This window comes from Ceratotherium simum, chromosome X (genome assembly GCF_057802395.1).
Source record: "Ceratotherium simum simum isolate JZ-2026a chromosome X, ASM5780239v1, whole genome shotgun sequence".
Lineage (NCBI taxonomy): Eukaryota > Metazoa > Chordata > Mammalia > Perissodactyla > Rhinocerotidae > Ceratotherium > Ceratotherium simum.
This window is the reverse complement of record NC_141940.1, coordinates 1622887-1636656: the sequence shown is the minus strand read 5'-3', so window position 1 is coordinate 1636656 and position 13770 is coordinate 1622887. Positions and strand designations below refer to the sequence as shown.

Below are 13770 nucleotides of genomic sequence, written 5' to 3'. Positions count from 1 at the left end.
TTTCTTGCAAGGGTGCCTGCAGGGTGGATCGAAGCCTTGGCCCAGGCCACAGACTGCAGGACCTTCAGGCCCGGCCCCTTCCACTGCCCAAGCATCCATGGGCTCCTGCTGCCCCCAACCCTTGCCCCACCCCTTGACTCCAGGAGGCCCCATCGGCACTCGCCTCCTCTATGCCTCCCTGGGTTCAGACCAACGTGGGGCAAGGGGTGTGTAGTGCCCCCAGAACAGGGCCTGGTGCTGGTACACTTGTCCCAGGCTGTACCAGGAGCAGATGCTATCCTAGGGGAAGGCCAGGCCATGGCCAGTCTGTAGGAGGCAAAGTGCTGGGGCAGTGGGAGGGGGCAGTGGGTGGACACATTCGAGGCACTGCCTTCTGGCCACAGACTTTGCCTGATGCCCACCCTGGCCTCAGGTGTCCTCGCCTATCCTGCCCTCCCTCCCTGAATTGGCCTTGCCATGGTTCCCTACTGCCATCAGTGCACTGGGGAGATCTCAGCCCCCTTTTTTTTTTCGAGGAAGATTGGCCCTGTGGTAACATCGGTTGCCAATCTTCCTCTTTTTTCCCTTTTCTCCCCAAAGCCCCAGTACATAGTTGTGTATCATATTTGCAGAGTTATAGCTCTTCTATGTGGGACACCGCCTTAGCATGGCTTGATGCGCAGTGAGTAGGTCCCCCCCAGGATCCAAACTGGCGAACCCCGGGCCGCAAAAGTGGAACTCGCAAACTTAACCGCTACGCCACCAGGCTGGCTACTCTCTCTTAACCATCCCCTCATCTACATCCTGTCCATTACCTCTCATGTCCTGCCCAAGCATCTCTTACTCTAAAAAACAAAACAAATCGCCCAACACCCCACCTAAGTCCTCCCAGCTTTGCAGCCCTCTGCATACAGCTCTGATGTCCCCACTGTGGCCTGCACAGTCACCCCTCTCCCTGCCTTGGGCAGCAGGCAACCTTGACCCCCACATGCAGGGAAGGGCCCAAAAGCCAGTGAAGCGTCAGCCTTGTGTCTTCTTCCCCAACTGGGCAGCTCCAGGCATGCTGGCCATGCCCCATTCTGGAAGCACTTTTTGGACCAGCATGAGCCCAGAGCCCAGGGCACAATCGCATCTTGGCCACGGCCTAGTGAGAAAGCGCATGAAGTCACAGAGGGGTAGAGAGAGGGGACAAGGTAGTGGCACGTGGGCAACTCCCTAAGGCCAAGACCAACAGCTCTAACCACACCACGTCCTCAGCATGGGAAGGGGAACAGGCACAGCAAGGGCAACAACTAAACTGCAGGAAAGTGGCACTGGATCCTCACTGTTACTGTACCTGGGGCTGGGATGCTGCCCCAGGCTCCTGGTGGCCAGTCGCTGGAGACTCTGCCCCCGGAAAGCAGGCGCAGGCGGGACACAGCTACAAGAAGTCAGGCCCCGCCCCCTGGCCCACCTCTTCCCCCACTGCGCTGGCTGGCTGGCTGGCTGGGAGGGGAGGGAGGCAGGTGCACTCTGGAAGCTTCTAGAAGCTGCCCAGCTGGAGAGGGGGCAGGAGGAGGCAGAGCCAGGCCCAGAGAGGTCTAGCACCGGTGGGGGATAGAGGGCCCCCTGAGACACCCCCTTCTCCCCTCGCCCACCGGGCGGCCCTCTCTCCCCTGAGTCACCCTCTAGAGCCTCCTGCCCCCTCCCTGTGCCGATCCCGCCAAGAGGAGAGAGTCCTGCCTCCCATCCTCTCCAAGCCCCCGCCTGTTGGGGCCCCATCAGGAAAAGGGCACCAGAGCTGAGCCGAGCTAACCCTAACCGGGAGATCCTGTCCCCTCTCCAGACGCCACATCACGCCCAGGCAGCCGTGACACATGTGGGGCAGCAGGGCGGAAGATGGCAACCTCGGGGGGGGCGGGGGGGGGGGGGACAGGCCCCTGGGGACAGCCCTGGATAGAGGCTATGGGTCACACCAGGCCTGAGCCTGAGGCCCGCCCAGGCAGGGAGCAGGAGGGAGTGAGACCCAGGCGCCGCCTCTGCCAGGGCTCCGGGGGAGGACAGACAGATGGCCCCAGGAAAAGGAGCACTGCACTGGGACCCCATCCTGCTGGAGGCAAACGGCCTGGCAGGCCGATTTGTCCAGTGGCAAATCCCCTGAGGGGATTTGCTTAGGAGCAGACAGGGAGGTGCACGGCCTGGGCCCTCAGCTGGACTCACGCACGGCACCGAGTGTCGGGGCCTGGCCACCCGCCCAGAGGCAGCAGGGGTGGTGGCCCGGCCCCAGCAGGGCCCAGGAACAGAGGAGAGGTCCCGGCCACACGCCTTCCCCGGGCTGGCCCCATCTCACCTACTAAGTCTGGGGAGGGAACGGCTGGTCGCCCCAGTTGGGAGCAGCCCTGCTTCCTGCAGGTCCTGCCTGGTCTGAGTCCAGGCAGGGCAGGGCAGGGCAGGGAGTGGCGGAGCTGACCGCCCCCACCCCACAGCCAGCCTCCACCCCTGCCCCGGCCACAACCGATCCTCCCTGATGCCTGTCCCCCCCGCCTCCTGGGGGAACCCAGGTGAGGAAAGGGGAGCACCGAACCCCTCAGGGTGGGGCTGCCACCCACCAGCCAGTGAGGGAGTCCCCGCACTTCAACAAGGAACGTTGGTTGGAGAACATTGGGGTTCCCGCAGGGCCCCCCAGCACGGGCAGCCTCACCCCCCTCCAGGGCACGGGGCCAGGGCCCTCCAGGGCAGCCCCCGTGGAACCCCAATGGAGCCAGTGGGCCGAGGAGGGGGCGGCCGCTAAGTCAGGGTCAGCGAGCGTGCGGAGCGACAGGTGCCGGCCGCGGGGCCCTCCAGTTGCGCTGCGCTCAGGGCGGGCTCATCCCACCCCAGGGCCCCGGGCCCGGCCCAGCTGCGGACATGTCTCCCAGGGAGCAGGCCCAGTTGCTGGCACCAGTCTCCTCCCCAGGCCGCAGGCGTCTCCGGGGAGGGCGTTACCTGGCAGGAGGACCCTGTGCCGCTCAGAGGTCAGGCTGGCTTTGGCCGCAGCCAGGGCAGCAGGGCTGAGAGATGGCAGAGCAGTGGGCGGGGTTGGGGGTGGCCCTTGGGTCTGCACACCTGCTGAGGATGGGCCGGGCACAGACGCCCCCGTGCTCGGCGAGAAGAACACCCATGTCCTTGCGCGGAGAGGGTGAGGACCAAAGATGGGCACTGGGGCCGGCCCGGTGGCACAGCGGTTAAGTGTGCGCACTCTGCTGCGGCGGCCCGAGGGTTCGCTGGTTCGCATCCCGGGTGCGCACCGACGCACCGCTCATCAAGCCATGCTGTGGCGGCGTCCCATATAAATTAGAGGAAGATAGGTACGGGTGTTAGCCCAGGACTGATCTTCCTCGGCAAAAAGAGGAGGATTGGCATCAGATGTTAGCTCAGGGCTGATCTTCCTCACAAAAAAAAAAAAAAAAAAGATGGGCACTGAAGGTGGGCTGGCGGGTGGGTGGGGACAGGGTCTGGCTGCTGCCATGACTATGCCCATCCCCAGAGCGGGCCACTCGCAGGAGCTCCCCCGGGCAAGGGCACTGGGGAGCAGGGTCCAGGGGGACCCAGTGCCCATCCGGCCCCCCAGGCCTCCGTGGGCAGGCTGCTTCAGAGGGAAGACTGCAGGGAAGCTGAGCCCCCCTTGGTGTGCCTCCTGCCCAGGGCCGAGGGACTGGAAGGCGGCTCCACTCGGTCACAGGCCAGGGGGACAGTGAGGACAGTGGTCAGGTGGCCCAGGAGTGTGGGGCTGCGTCTCACCGGGCCTGGCGTCTCAGGAGCCCCAGGGCCATGTGGCCCGACACTCTGGCTGAGGGGTGTCCCCACGAGCCATGGCCACGAGCCCTGAGGTAAGGCCCAGCAAGCACTGCCTCAGTCTTCTGCTTCTGCTCCCAGGAGACCGAGCCCGGTTCCCCAAAACCCCCTGTCCTCGGGTTCAAGAGGTGCACGGTGGCCTCAGACAGTGCCAGGAGCTGTCGCCAATGGCCCCAGTGTTGCCCAGCAGCGAGCCAACAGGAAAAGCACTCACCGCCCACAGAACCTGTGTGACAAATTCAGAGCCACCAAGCACGTCACTGGGAAGTCATTTCTCTCTCTTTTTTTTTAACTGAGGTCACATTGCTTTATAACATTATATAGATTTCAGGTGTACGTCATTAGATTTCGACTTCTGTATACACACATCGCATTCACCACCAAAAGTCTAGTTTCCATCCGTCACCGTAGAAAGGTCCCTCTTTACCCCTTTAGTCCCACCCCCACCACCTGGTAACCACCAATCTGTTCTCCATGTCTATGTGTGCATTTGTTTGTCTATCTTCCACATGAGTGCAGTCATAACAGTGTTTCTCTTTCTCCCTCTGACTTACTCTGCTTAGCACAATACCCTCAAGGTCCATCTGTATTGTCACAAATGGCACAATTTCGTCTTTTTATGGCTGAGTAGTAGTCCATGTGTATACATACCACATCTTCTTTATCAACTCATCCGTTGATGGGCACTTTGGTTGTTTCCGTGTCTTGGCCATTGTGAATGATGCTGTGATGAATGTAGGGGTGCATATATCTTTTCAAATTAGCGTTCTTTGGAAGTATTTATCCAAAAGAGGAATTTACCCAGAAGTGGAATTGCTGGATCATATGGTAGTTTTAGTTTTAATTTTTTGAGGAGCCTCCATACTGTTTCCCATAGTGGCTGCACCAGTTTGCATTCCCACCAACAGTGCACAAGGTTCCCTTTTCTCCATACCCTCGCCAACACTTGTTATTTCTTGTCTTGTTAGCAATAGCCATTCTGAGGGGCACTGAGGTGATTGATAGCTCATTGTGGTTTTGATTTGCATTTCCCTGAGGATTAGTGATGTTGAGCACCTTTTCATGTGCCTGTGGCCATCTGTATATCTTCTTTGGAAAAATGTCTGTTCAGATCCTTGGCCCATGTTTTGATTGGGTTGTTTGCCTTTTTGTTGTTGTTGAGATGCATGAGTTCTTCATATATTTTGAAGATTAACCCCTTATCGGATATATGATTTGCAAAGATCTTCTCCCAGTCGGTAGGTCATCTTTTCCTCTGCCGTGCAGAAGCTTTTTAGTTTGATGCAGTACCATCTGTTTATTTTTTCCTTTGTTTCCCCTGCCTGAGGAGACAGATCCAAAAAGATACTGCTGAGGCCGATGTCAAAGAGTGTACTGCCTGTGTTCTCTTCTAGGAGTTTGATGGTTTCAGGTCTTACAGTCAAGTCTTTAATCCATTTTGAGTTCATTTTGGTGTATGGTGTGAGATAGTGGTCTGGTCTCATTCTTTTGCATGTGGCTGTCCAGTTTTCCCAACGCCACATACTGAAGAGACTTTCCTTTCTCCATTGTATGTTCTTGGCTCCTTTGTCGAAGATTAGCTGTCCATACGGGAAGTCATCTCCGAGTCCCAGTCAGGAAGGCTGGGGCGGGCGTGTATCCAGGGAAACAAGACACAAAGGGCCTCCTTTGGCCTCAGCGGGAGCTCCTTCCCGGGACCAACTGGACACTCGGCTGCCCCATCCCGGCCGGCGTCTGCCACCACCTGAGCCACCAGAGCCCAGCACAGGGCTACCTGACACCGTCACTGAGGAAAAGGGGCTTGTCGGCCTGCACGTCCACAATGTGGCCCACACCACTCCACTCCCTGCCCCCACCCATTTTGCTGGCAGCATGGTGGAAGACGGGAAGGGAGGGGAGGGGAGGGGGGGAGCGGAGGGACCGTGCCTGGGTGCAGAGAGAGGTCACCCCCGCCTCAGGCAGGGCAGCTGCCGCCGCTCCAGCCCCTGGGGAGGAGAGGGAGTGGGGACTTTGGAGGTCGGGGAACATCCTGGGGCCAGGGCCTGGGTGGGGACTCACGCGACACTAGCGCTGAACAGGCTGGCTGCGGGCTGGCTGCCGCGATGAGAAAGAGCTTCCTGCCCTTGTGCCGGAGCTGCACAACTCGCTGGGACCGCCACCAGGGCTGCAAACCCCTCTGCAAGGGGCAGAGAGCACACACCGTGGGCTTTTCGGGCCACACAGGGGCTCTGTCGCGTATTCTTCTTCCTGTCTGTGTGTTCTGTTTGCAACCCTTTAAAGACGGAAAGAGCCACTCTCTGCCCTTACAAACACAGGCTTAGGCAAAGGACGCGTTCCTGAGGGGTCGGTGCCGGACCAGGAGTCCCACACCCAGGTTCAGGAGCAAGGACACTCCTCAGAGCCTTCTCATTCGCCGTGAACGTGAACCACCTACGCCCTAGTGGGTGTCGTTCCCTCCCGCACCATTCCAGGGCTGACCTCTGTGACCCATAAAAGTACAGCAGAGGTGAGGGGGTGTCACTTAGAGACGAAGTTATAAAACGACTGCGGCTCCGACCTTGGGGCCACCCTCTCCTGCTCGGTCTCTGTTGGGTCACTGGCTCTGGGGGAGCCCTGCCCTGAGCAGCTCTAGGGAGAGGCCCCGTGGGGAGGCATGAGGCCCCTGCCACAGCCAGGTGAGTGTTCTTGGAAGCAGAGCCCAGGCCCCACCGCCACCCCCGGGGGACCAGATGGCTGCATCCCCAGCTGATGTCTTGACTGTAGCCTGTGAGAGACCCTGAGCCAGAACCTCCCAGCCAAGCCCTCTAGGATCCTGTCCTTCAGACACTTGGGGGATTGCAAGTGGTAGTCGTGCTAAGGCACTATGTTTGGGGTAATGTGTTCTGCAGCAACGGGTAACTAATGCACGACTTTAACTGGAGAAGGCCACTCTAAGTAAGTCTGAAGCAAACAAGCTGTCGATAAACCCCAGAAGCCGTAAGGAAAAGCCTGGAAAGTCTGATGACATGAACACTAAAATCGTCTGCCTGACCAAACACAAACCTCAAACCACAAAGTCAAGTGACAAGTGACAAAGTGGGGAAAAAAACAGCAGCAAGATGTGACTCAGGGCTCCTATCACTAACGCAGAGAGAGCTTGAACCAGACGACAAGGAAAAGCCCGGTGACCCATGAGGAAAAGGAAAGCCAAAGGCTACTCCGCCATCTGACCCCACAGCCAGAACAGGCTCCGGCGCTGGGGCCCCACAACCGCTCGCTCTGGGGACAAATGGCGGCTGGTGACTGGCACTGCATTTCACCTGCTGCTCCAACTAGATGACAGGCACCGTGGAACCGAACAAAGACCAACCACCGCAAAGACTGGCCAAAGCGAGGGGTGTGTGTGTCGGGTCAGGGGCTTGGGGGTGCAGCCGGGCAGCCTCACCCAGGAGCTGCGAGACCCTCTTGGTGAGGAACGTTTGGCAGGAAAGGTGGTGGCGGCGGCAGCTTCCCACCAGCTCGAGGGCCAGCCACATCCACAGACCAGACAACTATTGGGGCAGTTCCCCGGCAGACAACGCTCCTTCTGGTCTCCATGCTCCCCCAAATCCACGTTCTCGGTCTCGGGGCCCATGTTCCTTTGCCACTCGAGAGCTCCGCGTTCGGGTCTTTCCTGTGCCTCATCAGCGAGTTCTTTCCGTCCCCACTCCCAGGCACTACTCTGATCTCCTGATCTCCGCCCCTCCCTCCTACATGTCCCGATGTTGTCTGTACAAACCCTACACCTTTTCCCCTGGGCTGTGGGCTGCGGCGCCCTCCAGCGCACCCAGGCAGGGAAGGGTGAGTGCTGCTTAATGGGAAGCCCCAGCTCTCTCGAGGGCCGGCAGTCTGCTGGCGTTTCCCAGACCTGCCGGGACCCCGCAAGAAGCCAGCCCCAGGTAGGGCAGGGGGCACACACCCACGAATCTCAGGCCTGCAGAGCAGCACTTCTCACAGCGTGGTTGGTTCCCGGACCAGCAGCACAGCACCACCCGGGAGCTTGTGCGAGTCGCAAATTCTCAGGCCCCACCTCAGATCTGCCCCACCTCAAGATCAGAGGCTCTGGGGTGGGGCCCCGCGACCCAGGTTTCAACAAGCCCACCAGGTGTTCCCACACACCCTCCGGCGTGAGAACCACCGGGATGCAGGGTTCCTGGTCGCACCCACTTCCAGAGAAGCTAGGCGCTTTCTCTGCGGGGCTCACTTTGACCTCCCCAGGCGAGAGGCAGGCGGGCACAGCTGATGGCCACAACCACAGGTCGTCCTGGGGAACCGGGGTGCTTGGGCAGGAGTCCGTCCCAGCGGGCCACACCTGTCCCATGGCACAGGGAAGACTCTTTTACCTTCCCACCGTCCCCACCTCTAGAAGCGCGGACAGACGCTTCTGGCAGGCACCACGTCCCCGGGTACTGGTCCCAGCTCTGCCCACCTCTCCCTGGACGGAGACTACGCTTGTGTGTACGGGGGTGAGGGGGGAGCCACAGTTTACAGAGAACCGTCCCGGACACACTCAGGAGGCGCTGAAACACAGTGGGCCGCGCAAGGAGTGAGCGTGTGCGTGTGTGGAGGCAGGGCACATTCTGGGCCCTGGGAGGGTGGAAGCTCCCAGGAGCGGGGAGCAAGGCAGCTCTCAGAGGCCAGGACTGGGCGGAGCTGGAGAGGGAGTGACCGTGCCCTTTGCCATCCCGGTGGGGTCGCCGCCCTCCTTCCCCCCTCACCAGGCCCCTGGCGACCCCCATACACTGTCTCTGGCCGTCTAGAGGGCCGGACACCCTCAGGATGGTGGGGGAGAGTCCTGCCGGGAGCGGCGCCCGACGGAGCCCCCACGGTCTCTCGGGGCCTGGACTCAGGCGAGGCTTCTCCTCGGCCTCCCGCGGGGAGAGTGCGTGGGCCCCGGGGTCTCGGGGAACGGGGACTCTGGCCGCAGGGGCGGAGGGCGGAGCCCAGGGGCGGAGGGCGGAGCCCAGAGGCGGAGGGCGGTGACAAGCGGGCCGGATCCTCGTCCGGGCGTGTCGGGCCCAGCCCTGGCCGCCCGCGCATCCGCCCCCTCACGCCCGCTCAGAGCACCTACCGGAAGCCCCGCCCCGCCTTCCTGCCCACCCTTTCCGGCTAGCTCCGCCAATGACCCGGCTCGGCTCGGCTCGTGACGAGACACGCGCACAAGGCCGCCGAGGAAGCCCAGCCCCTCTGGTCTGACGGACACTCCTTGTGCCCAATCAAAACAAGCCGTCCGCGTGCGCGCCCCTCTCGGGTCCGCCCCCGCGCGCTCCTTTCTGCGCCGTCGGGCCGGGCCGGCTGCGGGAGTCCTAGACATGCCCGCGGGTAGAGCGGGGGCTCTCCCTGAAGAGTCGCGCCAGTCGTCCTGTCTGTACAGCCTAAGCCCTGCTTGTGTGCTTTTGGTGTGAGCTTGTAGTTTGAAGCGATTACATTCACCGGAACTTACATAAAAACACTTCCCAGAGGCCGGGCCCCTCCCGCGGTTCCCCCAGGGTCAGCATCTTGCGCATCTAGGGCGATCGCACAGCAGGAAACGGCATTGGTGCCATCCGAGAGCTGCTCCGGGTTTCATCCGTGTCTGGGTGTGGGTGTGGGCGTGTGCGCGCACACTCTGTGCAGTTTCACCACGCGTGTAGATTCAAGTGATCCCCACTGCCATCAATGTCCGGCTTGTTCCCTCACAAGGATGCCTCCTGTTGACCTTTCATAGCCACAGCCTCCCCTCTCCTCCTCCCAACCCATGGCACCAGTATCGTATTCTCATCTCTAGAATTTTGTCATTCGGAGACTGTTACATCAATGGAACCATGCAGTACGTAACCTGAGGTGGGCTTTTTCCCACTCATAATGCCCTTGAGATCCATCCAAAGTGTTGCATGTATTAATAGTGACTTCTTCCTGTGTGTTGCTGGCTATAGACCTTGGTGCGGATCTACCACAGTGTGTTCAACAGTCCCCACTGAAGGACATGTTGCTTGCTCCCAGTTTTAGGCTTCGACAAATAAACCTGCTATGAACGTTCGCGTACAGGTCTTCCTGTGATCATAAGTTTCCATTTCTCTGGCATAAATGTCCAGGAGTGCAATCGTTGAGTCCTGTGGAGGGGGATGCCTAGCTTGAAAAGAAACTGCCAGATTGCCTTTCACAGGCGCTGTACCATTTTACATTACCACCCTGCATATTTTTAAAGCACATAATTGAACATTTATACAAAACAACATTATTTTAAGCAAGACCGTTAACAATTTTGTTTCTCTCTTCTAACTATATTCTTCTACACAATCCCCAACATGGTTATTCACACAGTTTTAAAACCCGTACACCCTATACATTTAATTGGGATTTTCTTTTACTTAGCAATATGTGTTCGAAAGCCTTCCACGTCCGTCCACGTTTTAAACGTCTAGCTCATTTCTTCTCTGGCAGCATGGTATTTGATAAAATACGTGTACTACCATCTACATAATGAATCCCCAACTGATGTGCTTTTACCCTTTCTCTTCTTCCTTTTTTTTTTGCTATTCATATTAATGCTGCAACTACCAGTTTTGAACATGTGTCAATCTCCCTGTAGGATAATTACCTCTAAGTGGAATTTCCAGGTCAAAACCTGCGGACATTTAAAATGTTAACAGACACTACGTAATTGCCTCCCCCAAAGACCCTACTTGTCATACACCAGGGCTGTTGGTCCTTTGTTACGCATGTTACAAATATTTTCCCTCAGTCTGTCTCTTGTCTTGAAAGACTAGGCTTGCTGGTTTGGGCAGTCAAGAAGTTATACATTTTGGGCCGGCCCTGTGGCTTGGTGGTTAAGTGCGCGCACTGCAATGCTGGTGGCCCGGGTTCGGATCCCGGGTGCGCATAGAGGCACCACTTCTCCGTCCATCCTGAGGCCGAGTCCCACATACAGCAACTAGAAGGATGTGCAGCTATGACATACAACTATCTACTGGGGCTTTGGGGGGAAAAAATTAAATAAATAAAATCTTTAAAAAAAAAAAGAAGTTATACATTTTGATATGACCAAATTGATTAAACTCTCAATGGATGATTTCTGGGTTGTGTGTCTTGGGCACAAAGGCCTCCTTCCATGTGTGACCAGAGTGAGGGGAGACTCGGGGTGGAATTTCCGACTCTCCGTTGCCAATTCCCGTTGACTCAGGCTGGCAAGCTGGCCTGCTGGCCCAGTCACTGTGGCCTGGGAGGGGTGTGTTGGTCACATGACTCTGTGCTGCCTAGGCCAGGACTCAGACACCCAGTCCCTGCTCTTCAGGGATGCCAGTCCAGTTTGGGAGAAAGACAAGGAAAGATGTAATGAGAAGAGTTTAGTTACATTATTTAAATGCATAGGTGTCCCACAGGTAACTGAGGGAAATCCCCGGGGAAACAGAGCAAATGAAAACAGAGGGGTGAGCGGGGGGCTGTGGCTGGGGCCCCTCGAGGAGCTGCCAGGCTGGGTTTCCAAGGCGCTCGGGGACAACGGGCTTCAGAAGGTGAGGGAGCAGAACTGAGATCCCACCTAAAACCAGTGCTCTTGAAGGGTCACTTCCACGGCGAAAAGGAAGGACAGAGATATAAAAAGAAGTGGGCCCATCCGAGTGTGGGTCTGAGTGAGCAGGCAAAGAACTCCCCCACACCCCGCCGCCAGCATCCATGAGCAGGGGCTGCCTTCCCCCTACACCGCACCAGCCAGAGGGGCTTCAGCGAACCCCTGGGTGAGAGAGGAACCGCCCCTCATCGTGGTTGTACTGCTGAGCTCCTGGCAGAACAAACCCACCCTCCCTGGAAGGGGACACCTCACCGTAGGATTCCCCTCACCCAGGACTCCCAGAGGCCTTGCTGAAGATGGGTCAGCAGTCTCAAATTGAAGACACCTCCCACCTTCATGGAGAATCAGCAGGTCCGTCAAAGAGAGGACTGGCCCTGTCGACGTTCCCAGGGTGTAACCGTCAGAGGCCAGATAACACAATTTTTGGTAATGGCCATGAGTGTCTGCTACGTGCCTGGACTCACCCATCCCGTCCTCATGGCAGACCTCGGAGGTTGGTAGCACTGTTATCCCCATTCTCCAGATGAGGAAATGAGGAAAACACAACACAGGGCGGTTGAGTAGCTAGCTTGTTCTGAATCACTAGCTGGCAAGTGGCCGAGGCAGGGCGTAGATTAAGGACGTTGGGCTCCAAGCCTGATCCCCTTTTGTGGGCTCTGCTCTACAGAGGTGAGCCCAGGTGAATATCCCCCAGGCCTTGGGCCAGCACATCATAAAGGCAAGAGGTGAGAAAAAGAACCACCTTCCTTGGGCCGGCCCCGTGGCTTAGCAGTTAAGTGCACGCGCACCACTGCTGGCAGCCCGGGTTTGGATCCCGGGCGCATACCGACGCACCGCTTCTCCGGCCATGCTGAGGCCGAGTCCCACGTACAGCAACTAGAAGGATGTGCAACTGTGACATACAACTATCTACTGGGGCTTTGGGGGGAAAAATAAATAAATAAATAAAGTTTAAAAAAAGAAAAAAAAAAGAACCACCTTCCACTCTTGTGCTTAATCAGGGGGGACTCTGAAACACAGAGTGACAATACCTTTGAATTCTTACGAGATCAGAGAGCAGTTCTCTTGGATCATTACAAATTGTTTGCACTATTGTGATATAAAGCTACTCCAACTCCTCAACTCTTCAATAGCCTCTAAGACACAACACAATAAAGATACAAAAGAAGGAATCGAAAAGATAAGAATAACTTTAGGGGCCTGCCCGGTGGTGTAGTGGTTGGGTTTGCATGCTCTGCTTTGGCGGCCCAGGGTTCGCAGGTTCAGATCCCGAGCACGGACCTACGCACCGCTCATCAAGCCATGCTGTGGCAGGTGTCCCACATATAGAGTAGAGGAAGATGGGCACAGATGTTAGCCCAGGGCCAATCTTCCTCAGCAAAAAGAGGAGGATTAGCATCAGATGTTAGCTCAGGGCTAGTCTTCCTCACCAAAAAAATAATAAAAAAAAAGGAATAAGTTTAAAAGCCCAGGCAGATTTGAAAAAGAACAAGAACTTTAGAAGTAAAGGGGAAAAAACAGTCATTGAAATAAAAATCTCAACAGATGGATTAAACCACAAATAGATGCCACTGAAGAAAGAATCAGTGACCTGGAAGATGGTGCCTTGGAAATTACCTCCTGCCCTGTTCCACCTCTCAGCTGATGATGTTGCGTCCTCCTTCCCTGATAAATTGCAGCAGCCCTCGCTCAGAGATCTGGACTCTGGCTCTTCAACGCCCCTCCAGCCTGGCTTCTAGGCCTCCAATGATGCAAACCTCTTCCCTTCTTCCCCTTGCTCTAGGGGCGGCAGCTTCTTCCTGTATTATCTCTGTCACTTCAGCCCTCCAATCCCTGGGTAACCAACCGCTCATATTCAATTCCCTCTGTTGAGAAACTTTGTATATTTTTTGTACCCTGACTCACACCCGACTGATACAGAATTGGTACTGGAAGTGGTCCCAGAAGATGGACCCACAAAGATGGAATTTTGGGATTGGTATAGTCATGCCGCCCTTGGGCTGGAGTGCAGGGCCGAGCTCCTCACCAGCGGGAAGTGGGGTGTGAGGCACCCTGTGGCCTGCAGGGGCCTCACGATTCATCAGGCTCTCACCTGTGGTTGACTGGGGTGAAGGGCCAACTGCAGCAAGTGCCTGGGGAGCTGGAGCGGCTGCTGCCCTGGACTGTCGTGGCGGTAACGGTGGCTATAAAGACCGCGGCGTGGGATGATTCCCGAGTGCACCTGAGAGTACACAGAGAAAAAATGACAGGCTCAGGTTCCTTACCTCTCAGCTCAAGTCACAGTATGACAACCAGAGAACTTCCACGACAGACAGCCCTAAAAATTCTCTGACTTCCTGTACCTGCAGGGCTGACGGTGCTGAAAATCAAATGCATCGTTTAATTGTGAGGGTTACAGAATCCCAATGTCA

The 13770-nt window shown here is 57.1% G+C and overlaps 1 protein-coding gene across 1 annotated transcript; it reads right to left on the bottom strand.

Annotated features, from left to right (window-relative positions):
- Window positions 1-4415: 4415 nt before the first annotated feature.
- LOC147911695 (uncharacterized) lies at window positions 4416-9244 on the bottom strand. The gene is given in 8 exon segments (XM_087427398.1): window positions 4416-5578; window positions 5851-7118; window positions 7121-7202; window positions 7205-7560; window positions 7562-7598; window positions 7600-7757; window positions 7997-8678; window positions 8714-9244. Coding segments are annotated over 7 exon segments (1932 nt in total). The 5' UTR covers window positions 9125-9244; the 3' UTR covers window positions 4416-5578; window positions 5851-6912.
- Window positions 9245-13770: the final 4526 nt, after the last annotated feature.